General features: G+C 42.8%; 1 protein-coding gene across 2 annotated transcripts in view; it reads right to left on the reverse strand.

Moving 5' to 3' along the window:
- The window catches only part of LOC120033910 (netrin-1-like), a 49,185-nt gene extending 27,162 nt beyond the window's left edge, over positions 1 to 22,023 (reverse strand). The window contains exons 1-2 of one of the 2 annotated variants that reach the window (XM_038980301.1): positions 21,771 to 22,023; positions 20,379 to 21,423 (exon numbers count right to left, since the gene is read on the reverse strand). In XM_038980301.1, coding sequence (XP_038836229.1) covers positions 20,379 to 21,393 — 1,015 coding nt within the window. In that variant the 5' untranslated portion in view covers positions 21,394 to 21,423; positions 21,771 to 22,023. Of the gene's footprint in view, positions 1 to 20,378; positions 21,424 to 21,739 lie in introns of both variants that reach the window. The other variant, XM_038980299.1, reaches the window with a different exon arrangement.
- Positions 22,024 to 22,340: the final 317 nt, after the last annotated feature.

Genomic DNA, 22,340 nt, shown 5'->3' on the forward strand with positions numbered 1-22,340 from the left:
TACAATAAATATTTCGATTGCACATTTCTGGAGCAGCTGCTATTTTGATGAGGGAGAAAAAACAACAAAGGCCTTTTGGAATGAGCTATCCAGATGATGAATCATTTTACGAGTTTCCGGAATGCTTTTGATGACTTGAGCTGGGGTGAAAAGACAGAAACAGTAAAAAAAATGTGAAACGTCTCGTATTGGGAGGACTGATTCAGCCAACGGCCCTGCTGTTCTTCCATAGCAACCTGTCACCTCGGTGTAATGCTAACGAATAAATAAACACGCGAGAGTGCAGATAAAGAGCGTATAAAGACTTTGATCCGTCTGAGCAGAGCTGACAGGTTGAGACAGACAACTGGTTGAACACGAGGACTTTTAGCATGTGTGATTTGTTTTTATTGAGACACACAGAGGAGGTTTTAACAGGATACAGTGATGAACGACCCTGGGGCTGGGGTTCATCTGCAGTGGAAGCAGCACCTGTCTCAGTTCCTTCCTCAGCTATAGAAACTCAATGGAAACTCTGACCTTTCTACACTGGAAGGTCCTACATCTGCATTATCCCCCTTAGTGGCCCCTCACACCATACCACTGACACTGGGCATTCAGTAGCTCTCTCTTTTAGAAGGAATGCACACAGGCATTGATGGAAATATTGCTCATCCATGAAGAACATGGAAGAACTGGACAAGAGGGTCTGCCACAATGACAGTTAATGGACAGTTGCTGGAAATACTGCATATTGACCAACACAGTTATTTTTCACACTTTGACATGGTTGGCTTAAAGGGTAGAGATTATGGAAGCAGATGAGCCCAGGTGGCCTGATTTTACCACAGAGATGTTATCAAACTAAAGTCATTAGGACGGCCAATTAGTGGCAACATGTCTAATCCCCGGGGGGCTATGGCTTGTGCTTGGTTACCATGACAGCACTGAGTGAGACATGATGATCAATCACTCAGCTCACCTTTAACCTTTAAAGACCTGCCAAACCACACAAGAGTGCACGTTGTGCCCTGAGATGGAAGATGAAAGAGATAAGCCAGGCTAATGAAATGTATTTCTGTGTTATGAAATGGTGTTTGATTCTGATGCTTTTCCATTCAACCCAAGGACCCAAGCATCCTCTTATGTCAAAGGCCAATGCATGGGTCAATACGCTTAGCCCATTTTAGTCTTCAGAAAGGTAAATGCTGATTTTATCAGTAACTGCTTGCCTTATACCAAGTCAGAGTGTAAGCTTATAGGGAAAACTCCCAAGGATAACCTTCCAGCTTTAAACTATCACTCTTGCCAAGAGAATACAACACGAAGAATGTTAAAGACCTGCTACTGAAGGTAAACGTAAACTTCAGGAGCCGCTACATGGTCATGAAAAGAATCAGACTGCCTAAACTTTGAGGTATAGTACAACACAAATGTTTAATGTTTATAACACCATGACAGACCCTGACTATGACAGTATACCATAATGAGAACTTGCACTCTAAATGACTGTACATTGTGTTTTACTGAAAGTCTGAAAAACACTTGTCCTGTGTGTCCTAGCTCAAGTGGCCCCAATTTCTATGTTCCAGAAAACTCCTGTATAAAGGCCCTTTGGCCTGGTAATTTCTATGTTCCAGAAAACTCCTTTATAAAGGCCCTTTGACCTGGTAATTTCTATGTTCCAGAAAACTCCTTTATAAAGGCCCTTTGACCTGGCAGCAAAATGGCAGAAGTGAAGTATGTTGAGCAGCACTGTGTGCCTGAGGACTAATAGGATCTCCTTTACGCCACCAACGCCTGTGGCCGTGTTTAGCAACAACAAAGCCTCCCTAATGGGCTCCCATTTCCCACTACTAACGCAGGTTTAATAGCAGTGTGTGTGTTCGCTCCCTGCTCCCCATCTCAGTGGGACAGCCTTCCCCTCTCTCCCTGTGGGCTCTCTCTCACACAGAGGCAGTCTGGGAAGGCATCTCCCCTCCGCCTCGCTACGCAGTGATGCAATGGGGAGCGCTCTCTTTTTACGAGCGCAGCTCTGTGATCTCTGGCGGAGATCAATTAGCTGAGCAATCAGGCCTCCCCTGCTTTTGTGTGAGTAACTCCTCGTAAAACAGAGCGGTTGCCTGGCGACCGGGCACGTGGCGTCTCAACAAAAACAGCCACCCAATGTCAGGCCAAGCCATGCTCTAAGAACGAAGGCAGAATTAAACCGTGGTTCTCCTGTTCTGAACATAACATTAGCTAATCTAATGTAACATTAGCGAATGCTAATGTATCCAGTTTGATGGGTGGTGACTGGTGCCAGTGTCAAAACCAGTTGTTAATTGGCCTAAACGATGCCAGTCTACTGCACACAAGATGTCATAACCATGGATACATGGGGTTGGATCCATGTTGTCTGAGAGTTCATTGGAAGCCTCTCAAAAACCACTGTTGATCTCAATGACAATGTTTGTGTTAGCCATCTTTCCCAAGTACTCCTTTGCGCGTGTTATCAGTTAAAAAGGCATAGCTACAGTATGGTATGCCGCCTTGTCCTTTTAGAATAGCTCAAGTGGAACCACACATCACCTACACATGAACCCACAGAGACTGCTCTGTATCACAACCCTTAACCACAAGAAAAAAGACCTGACACTATGGAACAGCACAATTGTATAATTGTGCAATCAGTAATAGCCAGAGAGCTCTGCTCCCTCCCCTCAACAACTAGTTGTGGTGCCAATGATAATACACCATGTCTTGTGAATAATAATATATAATGAGCAACATATCTCAGTCCATTTATCCTGCCTGCACAGGGCTGGGAACAGGACGAGAGCAGGCAGGAGAACACCTCAGTGGAAATGAACTCACTAACAAACAGAGCCCAATCAAACTGCTACTCTCCCAATCCACAGACCTGTTCTCATGGCCTCTGGTCTGAATGAGTCACGCTCTATTTAAGCTCTCCAGGTCCCCACAGTCAGGAGTCCTCATCACCTCCGGGGAGATACTTATGAATGATAAAGGTCGCTAAGACTTGGCGTGTGGATTAGATGTTAGCGGCCGCACTAAGGGTAATTGTGACTTATGTGAACTCCGCTGCTGCCTGGGCGGTCAATGTGAGAAAACATTGGACTATAACATTTCCAATTAAAGTATCAGGCTGACGTGCTAGTGGCAGAGCATCCTGTGGTGTCATGAGCTGCTGGGTGGTGGGAGAAAATAAACAAGTGTATATGGGGGGGATGTCGGTTTGACGGGTCGTCTGGGGAGCATTTCCTCTTTAGCCTATGTACTGTACAGCACCGGTGAGGAAACACGCCAGCATGGAATATTCCTCAGTGCTGGCGCAGTGGTCTAAGGCACTGCATCTCAGTGCTAGAGGTGTCACTGCAGGCCCTGGTTCGATTCCAGGCTGAATCGCAACCGGCCGTGATTGGGAGTCCCATAGGGCGGTGCACAATTGGCCCAGCATCGTCCGGGTTAGGGTTTGGCCGGGATAGGCCGTCATTGTAAATAAGAATTTGTTCTTAACTGACTTGCCTAGTTAAATAAAAACAAAATATAGGTGATGTAATCATCTTATGAACAACTTCTTAATTTCTGGTTTATTTGTCTATATTTTGTCTGCGTAGGTGTTTATTTTCATAACTGTACTGTACAGTTATGAAAATCCAGTGTGTAAGTAAAGAAACCAACTGACAGGGAGGCTGTTCCTTTCCTTCCCCAGGTTTATTTCTTTGAGTTTATGAGAGAGGTGATGTAAAATCCTTTGCTTACTAAGCTCAATAAGCAAAGTTTACACTCTTCCTTAACTTTCACAATGGTCAGTTGATGAGAGGTACGGCTCAAGTTCTTCTTGATTTACTCTAAATGTGTATAGCAACATCCACTACACCAGCCCCAACGCAGCACAAACAGTGTGTAAGTATATATATATATATATATATATATATATATATATATATATATATATATATATATATATATATATATATATATATATATATATATATATATATATATATATATATATATATATATGGTCACAAGTCAGTCACATAATTTACATAATTTATTATTACTGGGCCTCCCGGGTGGCGCAGTGGTCCTGGGCACTGCATCACAGCGCTAGCTGTGCCACCAGAGACTCTGGGTTCGCGCCCAGGCTCTGTCGCAGCCAGCCGCGACCGGGAGGTCCGTGGGGCGACGCACAATTGGCCTAGCGTCGTCCGGGTTAGGGAGGGTTTGGCCGGTAGGGATATCCTTGTCTCATCGCGCACCAGCGACTCCTGTGGCAGGCCGGGCGCAGTGCACGCTAACCAAGGTCGCCAGGTGCACGGCGTTTCCTTCGACACATTGGTGCGGCTGTTCGATGCGCGCTGTGTTAAGAAGCAGTGCGGCTTGGTTGGGTTGTGTTTCGGAGGACGCATGGCTTTCGACATTCGTCTCTCCCGAGCCCGTACGGGAGTTGTAGCGATGAGACAAGATAGTAACTACTAACAATTGGATACCATGAAAAAGGGGGTAAAATTCAAAAAATATAAAATAAATAAATATATATTTTTTTTACTATTACTGAGTCAAGATCATGAAATTATTAGTGCAATGCTGATGACACACAGGTTTTATACAGGCAGTTCAACAGATGTGCGGCATTATAGCTCATCCACTCCTCATCTCATCTCTGAGACTTTCCTTCTGAGATCCATGCGGTCATGGTCCAGGAAGCGACCCTCTCCTGGTGCAGATGTCATCATCCTTCATTGCCTTCCATTCCTCCCCCCAGGATTTCCCTGTCCTTGGTGGATGTTAACAAGCCTCCACACTGCTTTATTGGAATGCAGCAGCTCCACAGTGGGGACCTTTCGTCAGGGTAATTTACTGGCTGTGAAAATAACTTCAGTTAGTGGTGAGGTGGGCATGACATAGAGGGGGGCAAAGAAGGTCCACAACAGCCAATGCAGATCAGGAGATGAATTAATTCTGCACATCCATGAACACAACATCTACACACAGCCTCTGTCATATCCTGGCTTAGGTCCCTATCACCTTTCTTCTTATTATTATTCCATGTCCTGAGGCTGGAGGTGTCAGCGATCAGAATGTAAACAGGCTCTGGTGTGGTCAAGTGTGTGGTCAGAGGGGAGTTTCTCATTCATTCAGTCTCCAGACCAGAGGAGATATACTGGAAAGTTTGCAGTGAACATCTCCTGCCCTGGGCACTCTGGGACTTGGGGGGCTGCGGTACGGTGGGCTCCAGTCCAATCCTCCCCACAGTGCGGGGAGGATTTTTTTAGCGTTCTGCCACACGCGCCCTCCACACTGTCTCCCCCGTGGTGGAGAGCGAGCGAGCAGAAATCCGCTGTGCTGTAAATCATAAACGATGATCCATCGTAACCCTGACATGTTTATTGGGCTTTTCTCCCCTTTTCTCCATGGGCTCATTTATAACCACGCAAACTCCCGATGTTATAATCTCTCTCAAATATGTTTTATGTTTTCGAATGTGTCAGGCCAGCCATTTTATTTCTCAATAATCAGAGGATCATTAAAGGTCCTTATCCCAGTGGTGTTGGAGGCTTTCCTTTTAGTGGCTTGTTAAGCTTTCTCTATTAATCAAAACAGGTGTAAAGCTCATAATGTGAGATAAATGAGGAAATGTTTTAGCACTTTTCCCAGCTTGCCTCGGGAAAAGGGACTGAGCAGTTCCATTCTGGCGAGAGAAAAGAAAATGTTATGGAATAATTGTTAATGATTGTTTTCGTGGAAACACTGAGAAGTCATTGTGAGTTGTGTTATTTCATACTAATTTCACCAAAGTCCCAAAGTTTGTTCTGGTTGCTAGGTGGCTTTCAGGAGATGGAATTGGGCTGGAGAGGAAAAGGCAGGGTTCCTCCTTCTGCACGCCAACGTTTTGTTATCTTAGGGAACCCAATGAACCTACAGTAACTACGTCCTGAGCCAGATAGAAAATAAACCAATCTAACCTGTACGTTTGAACCGTCTGGTTCCAATCACTGTCAGATACAGTTTAATCCAATACATTTTACATAGACTTACATCACATTGATGTCTGTCATTTCTGTCACTTTCACTTAGGTCAGAATTATCAACTTGTCTCCAGATAAAATATCACAGAACTGTCTGACTTTTCACAATGACTTATTCAGATCAGACAGTTCCAATATGTCTTTCATTGTAACACTATGTGCTACAGGCTTGTTATGTTGATTTCTCTGTCAGTTGTGAGACCAAGACAAACTTAGCGTCATTGAAGAAACTGCTAGAATTAAACAATAAAATAAGCTTAAAAGTCAACCAGGGCTAGTTAATGATCTTTTGGGGGGTAATTTAAACTGGAATCCAGTGTGTATACGACATGTTAACTTTAAGGATTTAGTGTAATTTATGCAATTCCCTGAGATACGGAGTGGAAACCCTTCTGAACCTACTGGCCACTGTTTTATTTACTGTTGTCATTGTGATTTGAACATGGACACTGAGGTTGTGGCCTGGAAGTTGCTGTGACCTATAAGGTCATTGAAATGGTCGTGTCTCCTTTGAATCATCTCCATCTGTTGATGGGATGGGTCATGTCCACCATTTTGGATTTGATACGTGTTGAGGAAATGTCACTCTTAAAGTTCAAAACATTGTGTTACAGAGCCCAGACTCTGCCATTGTTACATCACAGCGTAATCTAACTTGGGCTTTGGTCTCTGTTTGTTATTGGGCCTCTTAGCTCATTCCATTTCCCACCCGTCTATGAGGAAACCAGATACCATATCTCAAACTTACTATCCTGAAGAAACGAAGCTCAGTATCTTGGAAAAAACCCCATCTTGCATAAAGAAAAGGGTTGTGAAAAGAGTGCCAATGATCCCCATCACCTCACCAACTCCATGCACACACATTATATGCACACACAAACACGCACACGTGTACGCACACAGTGTTCATCACCCAAGACATCAGCATGGCAGGGAGGATGTTATCTCTGCCTGTGGGTGTGGACCAGCAGGAGTGGGAGGAAGTAACGCCTGAGGGTTTGGGGTGTGTGGAATGACCATGACCCCAGGCAAGTGCTGGTTCCCTGGCCAGAGTATATGACAGCCTCCCTGGTTTTCGTCCATCTTCTCCAGGACTGGAAGACTTATGAAAGGCTGTGTGATCCTCTGCCTGTGCAGGGTTCCATGCTCCAGGAGCCAATAGAACAGAGATCTGCTCCACACAGCACAGCAGGAGGAGGAGGAGTGCGATTGATGAATCCCCAGATTTTTACTTCTTGCAGCAGATGGAACCCTGGGATATTTACAGTTCTGTGGGGAAGGATGGGGGTCTGGTAGCCATTGTCCTCAAGCCCTACTGATTATATCCTACTGTTATTTATCCCCCTGGATTTCCCCCTAAATCCACTAAGTGGTTCCTTATTCGGAGAAAGGAATTGGTCACTGGGGTATGGGAAAAAGACATGTTGTGTCTGGGGTGACTGAAATCAATTTAAAAGTACTGAAGACCCTTGGAGAGGCCCAAGCAGAAGTTATTTGGACAAATAAATAAAAGTGGGAACTACTCCATTCCCTTATCACGGCGGTGATTGGGTCTGCTGTTTGTTTGTTTTACAATGTTCTGGAGAAAAGTGGTTTTTAATGAGGAGGACGAGAAGAGTCGCTGAAGTCATTCTGGAGAGAAGTAGTTTTTAATGAGGAGGACGAGAAGAGGTCGCTGAAGTCGTTCTGGAGAGAAGTAGTTTTTAATGAGGAGGACGAGAAGAGTTGCTGAAGTCGTTCTGAGAAGTAGTTTTTAATGAGGAGGACGAGAAGAGTTGCTGAAGTCATTCTGAGAAGTGTTTTTTAATGAGGAGGACGAGAAGAGTCACTGAAGTTGTTCTGAGAAGTAGTTTTTAATGAGGAGGACGAGAAGAGTTGCTGAAGTCATTCTGGAGAGAAGTAGTTTTTAATGAGAAGGACGAGAAGAGTCGCTGAAGTCATTCTGAGAAGTAGTTTTTAATGAGGAGGACGAGAAGAGTCGCTGAAGTCATTCTGAGAAGTAGTTTTTAATGAGGAGGACGAGAAGAGTTGCTGAAGTCGTTCTGGAGAGAAGTAGTTTTTAATGAGAAGGACGAGAAGAGTCGCTGAAGTCATTCTGAGAAGTAGTTTTTAATGAGGAGGACGAGAAGAGTCACTGAAGTCGTTCTGGAGAGAAGTAGTTTTTAATGAGGAGGACGAGAAGAGTCACTGAAGTCATTCTGGAGAGAAGTAGTTTTTAATGAGGAGGACGAGAAGAGTCGCTGAAGTCATTCTGGAGAGAAGTAGTTTTTAATGAGGAGGACGAGAAGAGTCGCTGAAGTCGTTCTGGAGAGAAGTAGTTTTTAATGAGGAGGACGAGAAGAGTCGCTGAAGTCATTCTGGAGAGAAGTAGTTTTTAATGAGGAGGATGAGAAGAGTCGCTGAAGTCATTCTGGAGAGAAGTAGTTTTTAATGAGGAGGACGAGAAGAGTCGCTGAAGTCATTCTGGAGAGAAGTAGTTTTTAATGAGGAGGACGAGAAGAGTCGCTGAAGTCATTCTGGAGAGAAGTAGTTTTTAATGAGGAGGACGAGAAGAGTCGCTGAAGTCATTCTGGAGAGAAGTAGTTTTTAATGAGGAGGACGAGAAGAGTCGCTGAAGTCATTCTGGAGAGAAGTAGTTTTTAATGAGGAGGACGAGAAGAGTCACTGAAGTCATTCTGGAGAGAAGTAGTTTTTAATGAGGAGGACGAGAAGAGTCGCTGAAGTCATTCTGGAGAGAAGTAGTTTTTAATGAGGAGGACGAGAAGAGTCGCTGAAGTCATTCTGGAGAGAAGTAGTTTTTAATGAGGAGGACGAGAAGAGTCACTGAAGTCGTTCTGGAGAGAAGTAGTTTTTAATGAGGAGGACGAGAAGAGTCGCTGAAGTCATTCTGGAGAGAAGTAGTTTTTAATGAGGAGGACGAGAAGAGTCGCTGAAGTCATTCTGGAGAGAAGTAGTTTTTAATGAGGAGGACGAGAAGAGTCGCTGAAGTCATTCTGGAGAGAAGTAGTTTTTAATGCGGAGGACGAGAAGAGTCGCTGAAGTCATTCTGGAGAGAAGTAGTTTTTAATGAGGAGGACGAGAAGAGTCGCTGAAGTCATTCTGGAGAGAAGTAGTTTTTAATGAGGAGGACGAGAAGAGTCGCTGAAGTCATTCTGGAGAGAAGTAGTTTTTAATGAGGAGGACGAGAAGAGTCGCTGAAGTCATTCTGGAGAGAAGTAGTTTTTAATGAGGAGGACGAGAAGAGTCGCTGAAGTCATTCTGGAGAGAAGTAGTTTTTAATGAGGAGGACGAGAAGAGTCGCTGAAGTCATTCTGAGAAGTAGTTTTTAATGAGGAGGACGAGAAGAGTCACTGAAGTCGTTCTGAGAAGTAGTTTTTAATGAGGAGGACGAGAAGAGTCGCTGAAGTCATTCTGGAGAGAAGTAGTTTTTAATGAGGAGGACGAGAAGAGTCGCTGAAGTCATTCTGGAGAGAAGTAGTTTTTAATGAGGAGGACGAGAAGAGTCGCTGAAGTCATTCTGGAGAGAAGTAGTTTTTAATGAGGAGGACGAGAAGAGTCACTGAAGTCATTCTGAGAAGTAGTTTTTAATGAGGAGGACGAGAAGAGTCGCTGAAGTCATTCTGGAGAGAAGTAGTTTTTAATGAGGAGGACGAGAAGAGTCGCTGAAGTCATTCTGGAGAGAAGTAGTTTTTAATGAGGAGGACGAGAAGAGTCGCTGAAGTCGTTCTGGAGAGAAGTAGTTTTTAATGAGGAGGACGAGAAGAGTCGCTGAAGTCGTTCTGGAGAGAAGTAGTTTTTAATGAGGAGGACGAGAAGAGTCGCTGAAGTCGTTCTGGAGAGAAGTAGTTTTTAATGAGAAGGACGAGAAGAGTCGCTGAAGTCGTTCTGGAGAGAAGTAGTTTTTAATGAGGAGGACGAGAAGAGTCGCTGAAGTCATTCTGGAGAGAAGTAGTTTTTAATGAGGAGGACGAGAAGAGTCGCTGAAGTCATTCTGGAGAGAAGTAGTTTTTAATGAGGAAGACGAGAAGAGTCGCTGAAGTCATTCTGGAGAGAAGTAGTTTTTAATGAGGAGGACGAGAAGAGTCGCTGAAGTCATTCTGGAGAGAAGTAGTTTTTAATGAGGAGGACGAGAAGAGTCGCTGAAGTCATTCTGGAGAGAAGTAGTTTTTAATGAGGAGGACGAGAAGAGTCGCTGAAGTCATTCTGGAGAGAAGTAGTTTTTAATGAGGAGGACGAGAAGAGTCGCTGAAGTCATTCTGGAGAGAAGTAGTTTTTAATGAGGAGGACGAGAAGAGTCGCTGAAGTCATTCTGGAGAGAAGTAGTTTTTAATGAGGAGGACGAGAAGAGTCGCTGAAGTCATTCTGGAGAGAAGTAGTTTTTAATGAGGAGGACGAGAAGAGTCGCTGAAGTCATTCTGGAGAGAAGTAGTTTTTAATGAGGAGGACGAGAAGAGTCGCTGAAGTCATTCTGGAGAGAAGTAGTTTTTAATGAGGAGGACGAGAAGAGTCGCTGAAGTCATTCTGGAGAGAAGTAGTTTTTAATGAGGAGGACGAGAAGAGTCGCTGAAGTCATTCTGAGAAGTAGTTTTTAATGAGGAGGACGAGAAGAGTCACTGAAGTCATTCTGAGAAGTAGTTTTTAATGAGGTGGACGAGAAGAGTCACTGAAGTCGTTCTGAGAAGTAGTTTTTAATGAGGAGGACGAGAAGAGTCGCTGAAGTCATTCTGGAGAGAAGTAGTTTTTAATGAGAAGGACGAGAAGAGTCGCTGAAGTCATTCTGAGAAGTAGTTTTTAATGAGGAGGACGAGAAGAGTTGCTGAAGTCATTCTGAGAAGTGTTTTTTAATGAGGAGGACGAGAAGAGTCACTGAAGTCGTTCTGAGAAGTAGTTTTTAATGAGGAGGACGAGAAGAGTTGCTGAAGTCATTCTGGAGAGAAGTAGTTTTTAATGAGAAGGACGAGAAGAGTCGCTGAAGTCATTCTGAGAAGTAGTTTTTAATGAGGAGGACGAGAAGAGTCGCTGAAGTCATTCTGAGAAGTAGTTTTTAATGAGGAGGACGAGAAGAGTTGCTGAAGTCGTTCTGGAGAGAAGTAGTTTTTAATGAGAAGGACGAGAAGAGTCGCTGAAGTCATTCTGAGAAGTAGTTTTTAATGAGGAGGACGAGAAGAGTCACTGAAGTCATTCTGAGAAGTGGTTTTTAATGAGGAGGACGAGAAGAGTCGCTGAAGTCGTTCTGGAGAGAAGTCGTTTTTAATGAGGAGGACGAGAAGAGTCACTGAAGTCGTTCTGAGAAGTAGTTTTTAATGAGGAGGACGAGAAGAGTCGCTGAAGTCGTTCTGGAGAGAAGTAGTTTTTAATGAGGAGGACGAGAAGAGTTGCTGAAGTCATTCTGAGAAGTGGTTTTTAATGAGGAGGACGAGAAGAGTCACTGAAGTCGTTCTGAGAAGTAGTTTTTAATGAGGAGGACGAGAAGAGTTGCTGAAGTCATTCTGGAGAGAAGTAGTTTTTAATGAGGAGGACGAGAAGAGTTGCTGAAGTCTGCACATGTGAACTGAACAGAGATAAGTTTTACAATTAGAAGCTACACGAGCTTTGCTGTATCTGAAGACACGTTTTCCAGCTGAAATGAATTGAGTGTTGATACAGCACTACCATGCAACAGTATGGATCAGTCAAACATCTTTACTTCCACTTGTTGGTCCAGTTTGTTGGTGTAAAAGCAACAGTTGCTGGAAAACTCCTTAGCTCTGACGCAAACTACATGGTGAAAACGAAAAGCCTCCTGCTGACTGTCTCAGATTCTAATGAGTCAAGCCTTCGTTCAGCCATAACAGAGCTAGTTGCCATTTGTTGTTTTTGTCTTTTTGTTTAAAAGGTCCTGTATCCACATAACAGCAGGGAGGATGGCATCATTCAAGAGCCGTTAGCTCGGCTTCTACTGGGAGTTTCACAATGCTGAGGTAATAGGGTAATTGCGATAACCAGCCATGCCATTGCACAGGGAAGTGTGTGTGTGCGTGTGTGCGTGTGTGGGCAGGGGGTGGTAACGTCCCAGTACTGGCTGTGTTGGGTGGCAGCACAGTGGGGGAGCTGGTGGGGGGTCTGTAGCTGAGTGGTGGTGCACGCAGCGTGTCATTTCACTGGGCCATTAATCATTCCCAGACTCCCCAGCTCCAGCGCCGCGTAGGGGCTCCATGCGCTCACACTCAAACTAGGTGGTCCTGTCGCCGCTGCCGTAGCAGCCCAGGCGGGCAGAGAGTGGTGGAGGTTAAACCCATGTAGGTTAAACACGCAAACACACACACACATCAGGTTCCCATGCCTATGTCAACAGATACACCCAAACAACACACACAGATAAACAAACTAATACACATTCATTCCATCACACACGGTTATCAACAGATATAAATATTGCATATTTGCTTGTTTTGACAGAAATGGCAATCTCTTCCTTGGCTTCTCTTCAGACACTAGAAGATAATACCATCTAGCAACCAGTGTAACACTATTTAATCCCTCTCCATCCTCCACATCCCCCTGCTCTCTACTTTGGAATTACAAGACTGCAGATTTTATTCTGGGAGACAGTTTATATGCCAACACAGGATGGATATATAGTAGACAGACTCCCAGCTCTACCTGTGTGCCCCCTCTCCTCTGTTGACCATTGAGAACCCTTGTATATTTAAGCCTGCATTTTTTTAAGCCACCCCCCAGCATCACTAATGTACCTCAGCATGGTTACCCCATAGAGACAATGAGGTCACAGATTAGCAACGTGTGCAGCTGTTCCATTTAGTTGCCAGACCCACCTGTCTCCGATTTCACTGTGAGATCTCTGAATTATACAGTCTCTACAATTTCCTCTTGGCTTGTGATACAGCACCTCAAGCATTCATAATATGACCTGTGATATGTATAATGCAACACTTGTCAGCAGTTATCACGTATTAGTAACACTAGACAATGCATTGACTGTTTCAGGTCCTGAAGAGAGGAGAGTGCCCACCCAGATAAACAGAGACAGGACCTGTATGTCCTCTGACACACTGAAGCAGTGTGAAATGACCCCTCATGGTCCTCTGACATCAGAGTAAAGAGAAAAGAAATCCTAAACCAAAGCTACCATTTCCTTCCAAATGTTGAGGGCCACCTCTCCAAACCGCCGTCCACAACATAGCCATAGAATATTTTCTCTATTGTCTTAAAAGGCAGAGTAAAGCCTCTTTGGCTCTACGTTCATGTCTGTCTTGAATTATAAGCTCAACAAAACAAAATCCCCAAAAACATGAAGCATTTGCCCAGAGGACACTGGATTCCACCAGAGCTTGGATTCTGAGATCTCAAAAATATACGTCTTTGTTTTTTAGTCTCCCTGTATACAGTGAAACCTCCCAGCTCACCACAGCCACACAGGCTGATGTGCCAGAAGGACTGTCCTGCAGACCCACCATATGGAGATACACTGTAGTTTCCACTTCAGTTACGGAACATAATTAGTCTGGGGATGTTTTGGAATGAGTAACAGCCCAAATGTACTGCTATTCATTACCTTGTTAGCATTTACATTTTACATTTACATTTAAGTCATTTAGCAGACGCTCTTATCCAGAGCGACTTACAAATTGGTGCATAGTTAGCATAGAGGTCTATCGTGTGGATTTTTATAACTCCTGATATTGACCGCAGATTATTTGACCGTTTTTTTTAATATACAGTAAGTGTCTCTACAAACGCGCAGACCATAATTTTTCCTTAAAGAATCACAGAGGCCAAACAATGTACATATTTCCCTCCTGGCACTGTGCTCTATACTCATGGTTTCACATGGACCTAATGATATGATTTTATTCTAAGTGCAGTCTAATTGATCTTCTATTCCCAGTGGGGTGTTTAAAGGTGTCTGAGTTTTCATCTGTCTGTTGAGAGACTCCCAATACTGACCTGGCTGCAACCAACCTGCTTCCGATTAACTGCTCAAAAAGCTCTCCTGCTGCATGTACTTGTTTTCATTTTTGTGTTTTCTTTTATTGGTTATTTTTCTCTTTCATTCAAAAAACATTTATTTTACAGAGATTCATTTTTAGGTCTGCATGGCAAATTTCCTGTTGCTTGGTACCCATAATTGAATGGTGCATTCTTTCAGCCCATGAGACCTTTCTTTGATAGTTGTGTTCACGAATATACACTGTATTCTATGAAAACAAGTAACTATCCATACAAAACAAGTAACTATCCATACAAAACAGGTAACTATCCATACAAAACAAGTAACTATCCATACAAAACAAGTAACTATCCATACAAAACAAGTAACTATCCATACAAAACAAGTAACTATCCATACAAAACAAGTAACTATCCATACAAAACAAGTAACTATCCATACAAAACAAGTAACTATCCATACAAAACAAGTAACTATCCATACAAAACAAGTAACTATCCATACAAAACAAGTAACTATCCATACAAAACAAGTAACTATCCATACAAAACAGGTAACTATCCATACAAAACAAGTAACTATCCATACAAAACAAGTAACTATCCATACAAAACAGGTAACTATCCATACAAAACAAGTAACTATCCATACAAAACAAGTAACTATCCATACAAAACAAGTAACTATCCATACAAAACAAGTAACTATCCATACAAAACAGGTAACTATCCATACAAAACAAGTAACTATCCATACAAAACAAGTAACTATCCATACAAAACAAGTAACTATCCATACAAAACAAGTAACTATCCATACAAAACAAGTAACTATCCATACAAAACAAGTAACTATCCATACAAAACAAGTAACTATCCATACAAAACAAGTAACTATCCATACAAAACAGGTAACTATCCATACAAAACAAGTAACTATCCATACAAAACAAGTAACTATCCATACAAAACAGGTAACTATCCATACAAAACAAGTAACTATCCATACAAAACAAGTATCTCAATAAAGTGAAAGCATTTCAGTGATTATTTGCTCCAATATACTTTTACTTAATATGCTACATTCTTTAACCAACAAAATATTTGTTAAAACAGACAAAATAAAGGTTATTAACATAATAGAAATAACAATCATATAAAACTATTCAAAATAGGGATTAATAACTTGAAAAATCCAAACCTACAAACATGTCACCAAATCCAGATGGACCTAACCCCTGGCAGTAGATGATGGCTGCTTGGGGCCGAAGAGTTCCTCTACAAGAACATCTATGACATCATCTTTTTAAGAAGTTCTTTTTCCTGTCACATGGGCTACAAAGGAAGCGGAATGAGACCCAGATGGTGGGCAGCCGCGGCCTCGACCCAGCCTGGCAGCCCAGGGGAAGGCAGCAGGACTGGAGTCAGCAGAAACAATGTCAATGGTCCTAGTCAGCCACATGGAGAAAGAACTGAGCTGTCAATGTCAATGGTCCCAGTCAGCCACATGGAGAAAGAACAGGCCTGCAGAGAGACTCACTGAGCTGCTACACACGTAGTGAAGGCCTCGTCAACATGGGGTCAAAGCAGAGGTCTGGGATTTGTTAGAGCCTGTCTCCTCTTCACTTTTTACCAGACAGGTGGGATAGCTCAACCAGAGATATCACAGTTTAAACAAAGCTCTGTGTTCTATAACAGAGTCTTGTGACTGAACAACCTCTGCAGTAGAACATGAACTTCTACTTTAAAAATGCTCTCTCCAAACTGTTCCCTTTGAGACATAGTGAACGCAATCCAGTGGGCTTTCGGGGTGATTTAAGAGCTCACATAAAGATTCAGCACACTTTGACGCTATTTTTAGTGTTGGTCCAACACAGTATGTGCTGGACCGCCTGGGAGGAGAGCCTGTGGGATATTGATATAATCACATCCAATTCAACATCCCTGTAGGTGGTAGACGTGTCAGTCCAAACCAAGAATGACTTCTGTTTCTGTTCGATAGCTGCCAAATACTTTCAACAGCGTACAAAACATGCTGATAACAATTATAGGGGAAAAAGCATCTTGTGAGAGAGTGTGGCTGTTTCATAGGTTTGTCAAAAAGGGAATACAGGTGCATGCCATGCATCGTTTGTATCCTATTTCAATCTACATGTAAATTCCCTTTTGTCCTTTCCTGTAATATGTACTATAAACCAGGGGGTTGGACAGTTTCTTTTCAATTGCTTTCTCTCTCTGGTTCTTTGTGACAGGCTCTTTGTTATGTTGATAGTTTAGGGGGGTTAGACACATGCAGAGATCTGTGTAAGGCAACAGGTCAAACATGGCGGAGGAGCCAGTGGCAAGTGACTGATACTACCCCCCTGCCAGAGAACCCCAGCTCAGAGAGAAAAGAAGGCCATGCTGAATTACCAGGCCTTGGCAGGAACTTTCCAACTCTCCCTCTACATCAGTGGGCCAAAAGCCTATAACATACAGTACAATAAAGAGGAGAACATGAAATCAATAACTAGGCTTGGATGCACAAATGCTCCACAACTGTAAAAGCCTGGTAAGGTCAAAGCCCCATCTCAATGAAATAATAGCGTTGCATTTAACCTCTGTTCAAAACAAAGTTCAAATTGAACAAGTGCAAAATTACACGTATGAGTGACTAAGGCTACCATTTTCAACTTGCCTCAAAAGCCACTTGGCAGGCAAGTCTTTCCCACCTATTCCTTCAGTCAACGAAGTGAGGAGAGTAGGTCTGACGCGAAAGGGTCAATGCTACGCTGTGCATGGTTGGAATACAAAGCAGCTGGGATGAATTTAAGAGATGTGCCTCTTCTGGAAGAGAAAACCTGATGGTCAGGGGAGGAGCCAATTCTCTGTGTGTATTTATCTCCTTCATTTATCTCTTCAATGATAAACCAATCACTGGCCATTGGGGGTGTGGTGGCAACAGATGAAGCTGATCATGGAGATGTATTTTCTCATAGCATCTAAGATGCAAAATGAAAGGCAAATCCAATCAGGAAGATTTTAATTTGGTTTAAATGAACTAACTTGCTTTGCATGCCACATCATTGGATGGGAATGCAATGAGAGGGTAACGGCTGCCAATAAGAATGTATTTCCACTAAATATGATGGCCTCCCCGCATGCAAACCATGGGAAATGGATATTGTTTTACTTCCCCAGTGCAGCACCTGCAGTGTAGCCAACTACTCTCCCATATCCACATCTCTCTCTTTCTCTCCACTTCTCTCTTTTCACCTCTCTCTCTCCATCTCTCTGTCTCTCTATCACTATCTGTCTCTTTCTATCTCTCTCTCTGTCTTTACACTTCTCTCTCTCTCAACTTCCTCTCTCTCCACCTCTCTCTGTCTCTCCATCTTTCTCTGTCTCTCCACCTCTCTTTCTGTCTCTCCACTTCTCTCTGTCTCTCCACTTCTCTCTGTCTATCCACCTCTCTCTGTCTCACCACCTCACTCTCTGTTTCTCCACCTCTTTCTGTCTCTCCACTTCTCTCTGTCTCTCCACCTATCTCTCTCTCTCCACCTATCTCTCTGTCTCTCCACTTCTCTCTCTCTCCACTTCCCTCTGTCTCTCCACTTCTCTGTCTCTCCACCTCCTCTCTCTCCACTTCTCTCTCTCAACTTCTCTCTGTCTCTCCACTTCTCTCTGTCTCTACTTCTCTCTCTCTCTCCCCCCCTCTTTCTCTCTCTCTCCACTTCTCTCTCTCTCCACTTCCCTCTGTCTCTCCACTTCTCTGTCTCTCCACCTCTCTCTCTCCACTTCTCTCTCTCTCCATCTCTCTGTCTCTCTACTTCTTTCTCTTTCCACCTCTCTGTCTCTCTACTTCTCTGTCTATCCACCTATCTGTCTCTCCACATCTCTCTCTCTCTCCACCTATCTATCTCTCTTAACTTTTCTCTCTCTCCACTTCTCTGTCTCCACCTCTCTCTCCCCACCTCTCTCTCTGTCTCTCCACTTCTCTCTCTTCACTTCTCTCTCTCTCCACTTCTCTGTCTCCACCTCTCTCTCTCCACCTCTCTCTCCGCCTCTCCACTTCTCTCTCTCTCAACTTCTCTCTGTCTCTCCACTTCTCTCTGTCTCCACTTCTCTCCCTCTCTCTCTCTCCACCTCTCTCTCTGTGTCTCTCCACTTCTCTCTCTCAACTTCTCTGTCTCTCCACTTTTCTCTGTTTCTCCTCCTCTTGCTCTGTCTTTCCATCTCTCTGTCTCTCCACCTCTCTCTCTGTTGTTCTACCTCTCTGTCTCTCCACTTCTCTCTCTGTCTTTCAACCTCTCTCTCTGTCTTTCTGATAGTACTCAAAGTCAGGGGCCAACCGGAATCCCAGAAAGATCATTAGCAGCAGCCATTCTGATCCTCTTTAGCCAGACCACTGAGCTGGGCTGTAGCACAGTGAATAACAGCCTCCCTCGCCCATTCCACACAACGAGGTGTCAAGCCACCCTTATTATTCCCTTCCCTTCCCTTGGACTGCATGCTTATTCTGCCTGTTCTGACGCTTTATCTAATGACACTGCTGACATAGAAAGTGAGGTGGTGAAAGGGGCCTCATTCTGACAGCATGATGGATGCCACAAGTGACAACCTTTTGTTTCAGTAAAACACACTGACATGCTGGCCTTGCACAGGCAAAATGCAGAGGGCAAGGGGAACAACTTGTTCACTTGTTCTGTGTCATTGAACAAACCATGGCAGTGTCAGAACTTGTTTATTTTCCAGGTTTTGGTTCACTGTAGATGAGGTTTGTTCTGTGTGGTACTGTTTATATGCTGTGTGGTACTGTTGATACAAGCACCCAGATCTGTTGAAAAATATACTCTACTGATGGAATTAAACTTAGTTCTGGTTTCAAAGTAACTCATGTTTTGTCCCTCTCTGAATAGTTGACTTGGCCCAAAGTGGCAGTTTATTCTCTATGTGCCAAAAATGTCAATAAAACCATCTTAATCGCCCATGCAATCTGGCAAAAGCACCTGCTTACGGAAACACAACATGCCTCTGCGGTCTATCTCTGCAGCGGCAATGTTTCCTTCCTATTGAACTGCTACTACAGTCGGAAACGCTGCTCAAAATGCAATTAGGCACTTCCTTTGGAGAACTAACTTCCTGCCTTTTCTTTCTGGGATTATTTCTGAGAGTAAAATATAAACCTAGTTAAAGCAATTAGACTAAACAGTAATCATGTGTTTTTCATGTCCTCCAAAATGGATAGTATGCAAAGATGACATGTTTATAAATGTATTTATATATTATTTTTTATTTTTTTGGGGGGGGGGGTATTTCCATTTGTTGATATCAATATCTAACAATTTGCCTCTACAATGATTTATGTGGTTACATACTTATATCTATGACGTGTTGTTCTAAACAATCCAAACATGTCATTGGTTGGTGTCATCTCAGTCAATTCATGAGATGAAATACTATTCAATTCATGAATTGAAAATTGTCCATTATTTTTAAAGGAGGAGGAAGTTAAAGGAGGAAGTTCATTAATTCAGTGATTTAAATGTTAATTAATCCAAGGCTAGTCAAAAGTTGATGAGTATTACAGTGCATTTTGATATGAGTGTAACATATTATATCATAAAACAACGTTTTTAAAAATGTAATTAGGCCAACACATCGTGGTTACATTTCTTTAAAAAATCTGTATTTTGGTTTTGATTTACGTTTTGCATAAATCATTGCAATGTGTAGCTAATCAGCGTTTGATTTTATGTGGGTAATTGTTAGTAAATTAAACTAACTATGCCATTCCATTTTTGTATGGTGGTTTGAGTTATAAAAACTAAGTTTGGAACACGGACCAGGCCTCACTTTATTAAATTCAAAGCATTTAATTAAATAATTTTCAACAAAATCTATTTTTTACATTAACACAATAAGTTGGTTATAGGCTACAACATTTGATATAAATGATGCTGACTTTTTCAAATTGGTTGATATACCTGAATAAAATCCCCTCCTCACAATTACTGTGGTTTTGCCATTTTGATTCGTTATCAAATAGGGCATATTTGAACAAGGTAATTAATTTACTGGTGTAATTTACGAATGCACGGTGCATTAGTTTTATTTGACACAATTAAACGATTTAAATAAAACTAATTAGACAAAAACAATCGGTGGTTTACAAAGCCTAATTCATATTGGATCAATGTGAGATGCTTAAATTAAAAAAAAAATGAATTTAAGAAACGGAATAATGAACAAATCAGGTCTGCGTTAGACTATGCATAAAATGCGTTTTTCTAGGCATTATAAGAAACATGCGCAATCACACAAAATACTTTAAATCATTATGAGTCTTGCAATTTAGAAAGTACATTTAAGTCTCGAAAAAATACGTTATAGCGCAAAGCTTTGAGTTATGAAGGTAAATAGTTGACTTACCAACACATTCGTTTGCCTCTCTTGCGGTTGCGCGCTGCCAAGGACGATCATAATGGAAAGGTTTGCACCTGTCACACTCCGGCCCCGCGGTGTTGTGCTTGCACTCGCATACCAGGTTTCCTTCCCTATCTTTTACGCACTTTGAAGCGTGACCGTTGCACTTGCACCGCCCGCCAACCTGCAGGTCTGATACCGCGTAAAAGTAGGAATCTCTAGCCAGCTCCGAGTCATCCTCGTTCTCATCCCCAAACGTGTGCAGTCGGCTGAACGTAACCTTGATGTCGGTGGCTGTCACCCAGTCCTGCAGCACGGGAGAGTTGTCGAAGTCGTGCGCCGAGGGTCTGCCATCCAAGGTGCTGAACGCAATGAGCCCACCTGTCAGCGGGTGCATGTCCGTGTGAGAGTCTGTGCAAATCGCCTCTTGTTCGTTCTGCTTGGTAATTGCCGCCTTATTCTGCTTGTTATACATCTTCTTACACTGGGTAGAGTAGAATTGGAAAGGAACCCATGATTTGCCATAGTCCATGGACTTAAAGATAGCCATAGATTCGGGTCGGGGTGAACAGAACTGCAAGCTCACATAGGTGACCTCAAATTTTTTACCCAAGGACAAAGTGAGCGTGACGTTCTGAGGATACTGGATATAGTTTTCTGACTGCCAACAGGTGAGGTTATGAGGGTTGTTCAAATCAGTTAAATACGCAGGTGGATGCGTTTTCTTTGGGTCCCCTGAATCGCAGGTATGGCAATCCCTAGCCCTCTCCTCTCCCTTCTCTGTCACGACGCAGTACCTTGAGGCCGGGGTTCCACAGGTGCTGGAGACGCGCACGTCCTTCCCGAAAGCAGAGTTCACGAAATCGGGGATGCACCTCCGGGGGTTGCCGTTCTCATCATAGCATGGGTCTGGAGGGGACGACTGGGCAGCAAACATACTCATCCCATAATCTCCAAGAGCCCCCTTAACCAGCAGAGAAATGGCCACCGAGGTGACCCAAACCTCTAAAATCCTTATCATTGTAATCCGTGCTCTTTAGTGTCACTTGCGCTGAAATGTAGTCGTAGAAAAAGAGAGACATATTTAAGATGTTTGTTACATAGATTTAGAGGAACATTATCATATCATGCATTACACAATGAATAGCCAATAAAAAAAAAATATATATATATGTGTGTGACCATCTATATTTAAATGCTATTTAGCCTACATCTGAAAGTATCCACGGTGAAGACAAACAAGCAGAATATTCACACATGTTAATATTAAATCAATAGCCTATGTACATTTCTGTGTTTTGTTCTCCACACATAAACAGACGAAACACAAACAGTCATGCACATGTATGTGAATGAAATCATCTTACGAGACAAAGAAAACTCCACAGAGGACACTACCTCCGAATAACTGTTCAGCCTGGAGGAGAAGTGTTGTAAAACTTAAGAATTTAGAGGGCAGCCTACTCTCTTTTTACGCACGAAAATCTACCGCTAGTTTGCCCTTTTCTGGGTTTCTAGACATAAATTGGAAGGACCAGCTCGCTATTAGCTTCCCTGACTCTGTCTTCCACTCAGTCACACCTCTGTCTACCTCTGTCTCTTGTCTGTCCCATTCCCTTTCTGACGCTCTCACTGTTTGAACAGAAAAGTGAGACCCTGTTATCCAGCAGTTTGAGGTCATACGGAGATGCTCGCAGAGCTAAAAGAGAGAACAACGACATCCACTGGTGTGTAACAATAAATTATAAATATACCTCAACTCAAATTTATTTGAAATATGTTTGTATTCAGCTTATTACATCATTAGGATGTTTTTTCTTCTTATTTGAATTATTCAAAGATCACATAGCTGGCAGGTCCAATGACTAACTTCAGTGTTCTTCTCAAGTTACCACCTGTGCCACAACAGGATAACAGATGCAGTTATAACTGATAAATAATAATACAAAAAAACGTTTACATTGAATC

This window comes from Salvelinus namaycush, chromosome 41 (genome assembly GCF_016432855.1).
Source record: "Salvelinus namaycush isolate Seneca chromosome 41, SaNama_1.0, whole genome shotgun sequence".
NCBI lineage: Eukaryota > Metazoa > Chordata > Actinopteri > Salmoniformes > Salmonidae > Salvelinus > Salvelinus namaycush.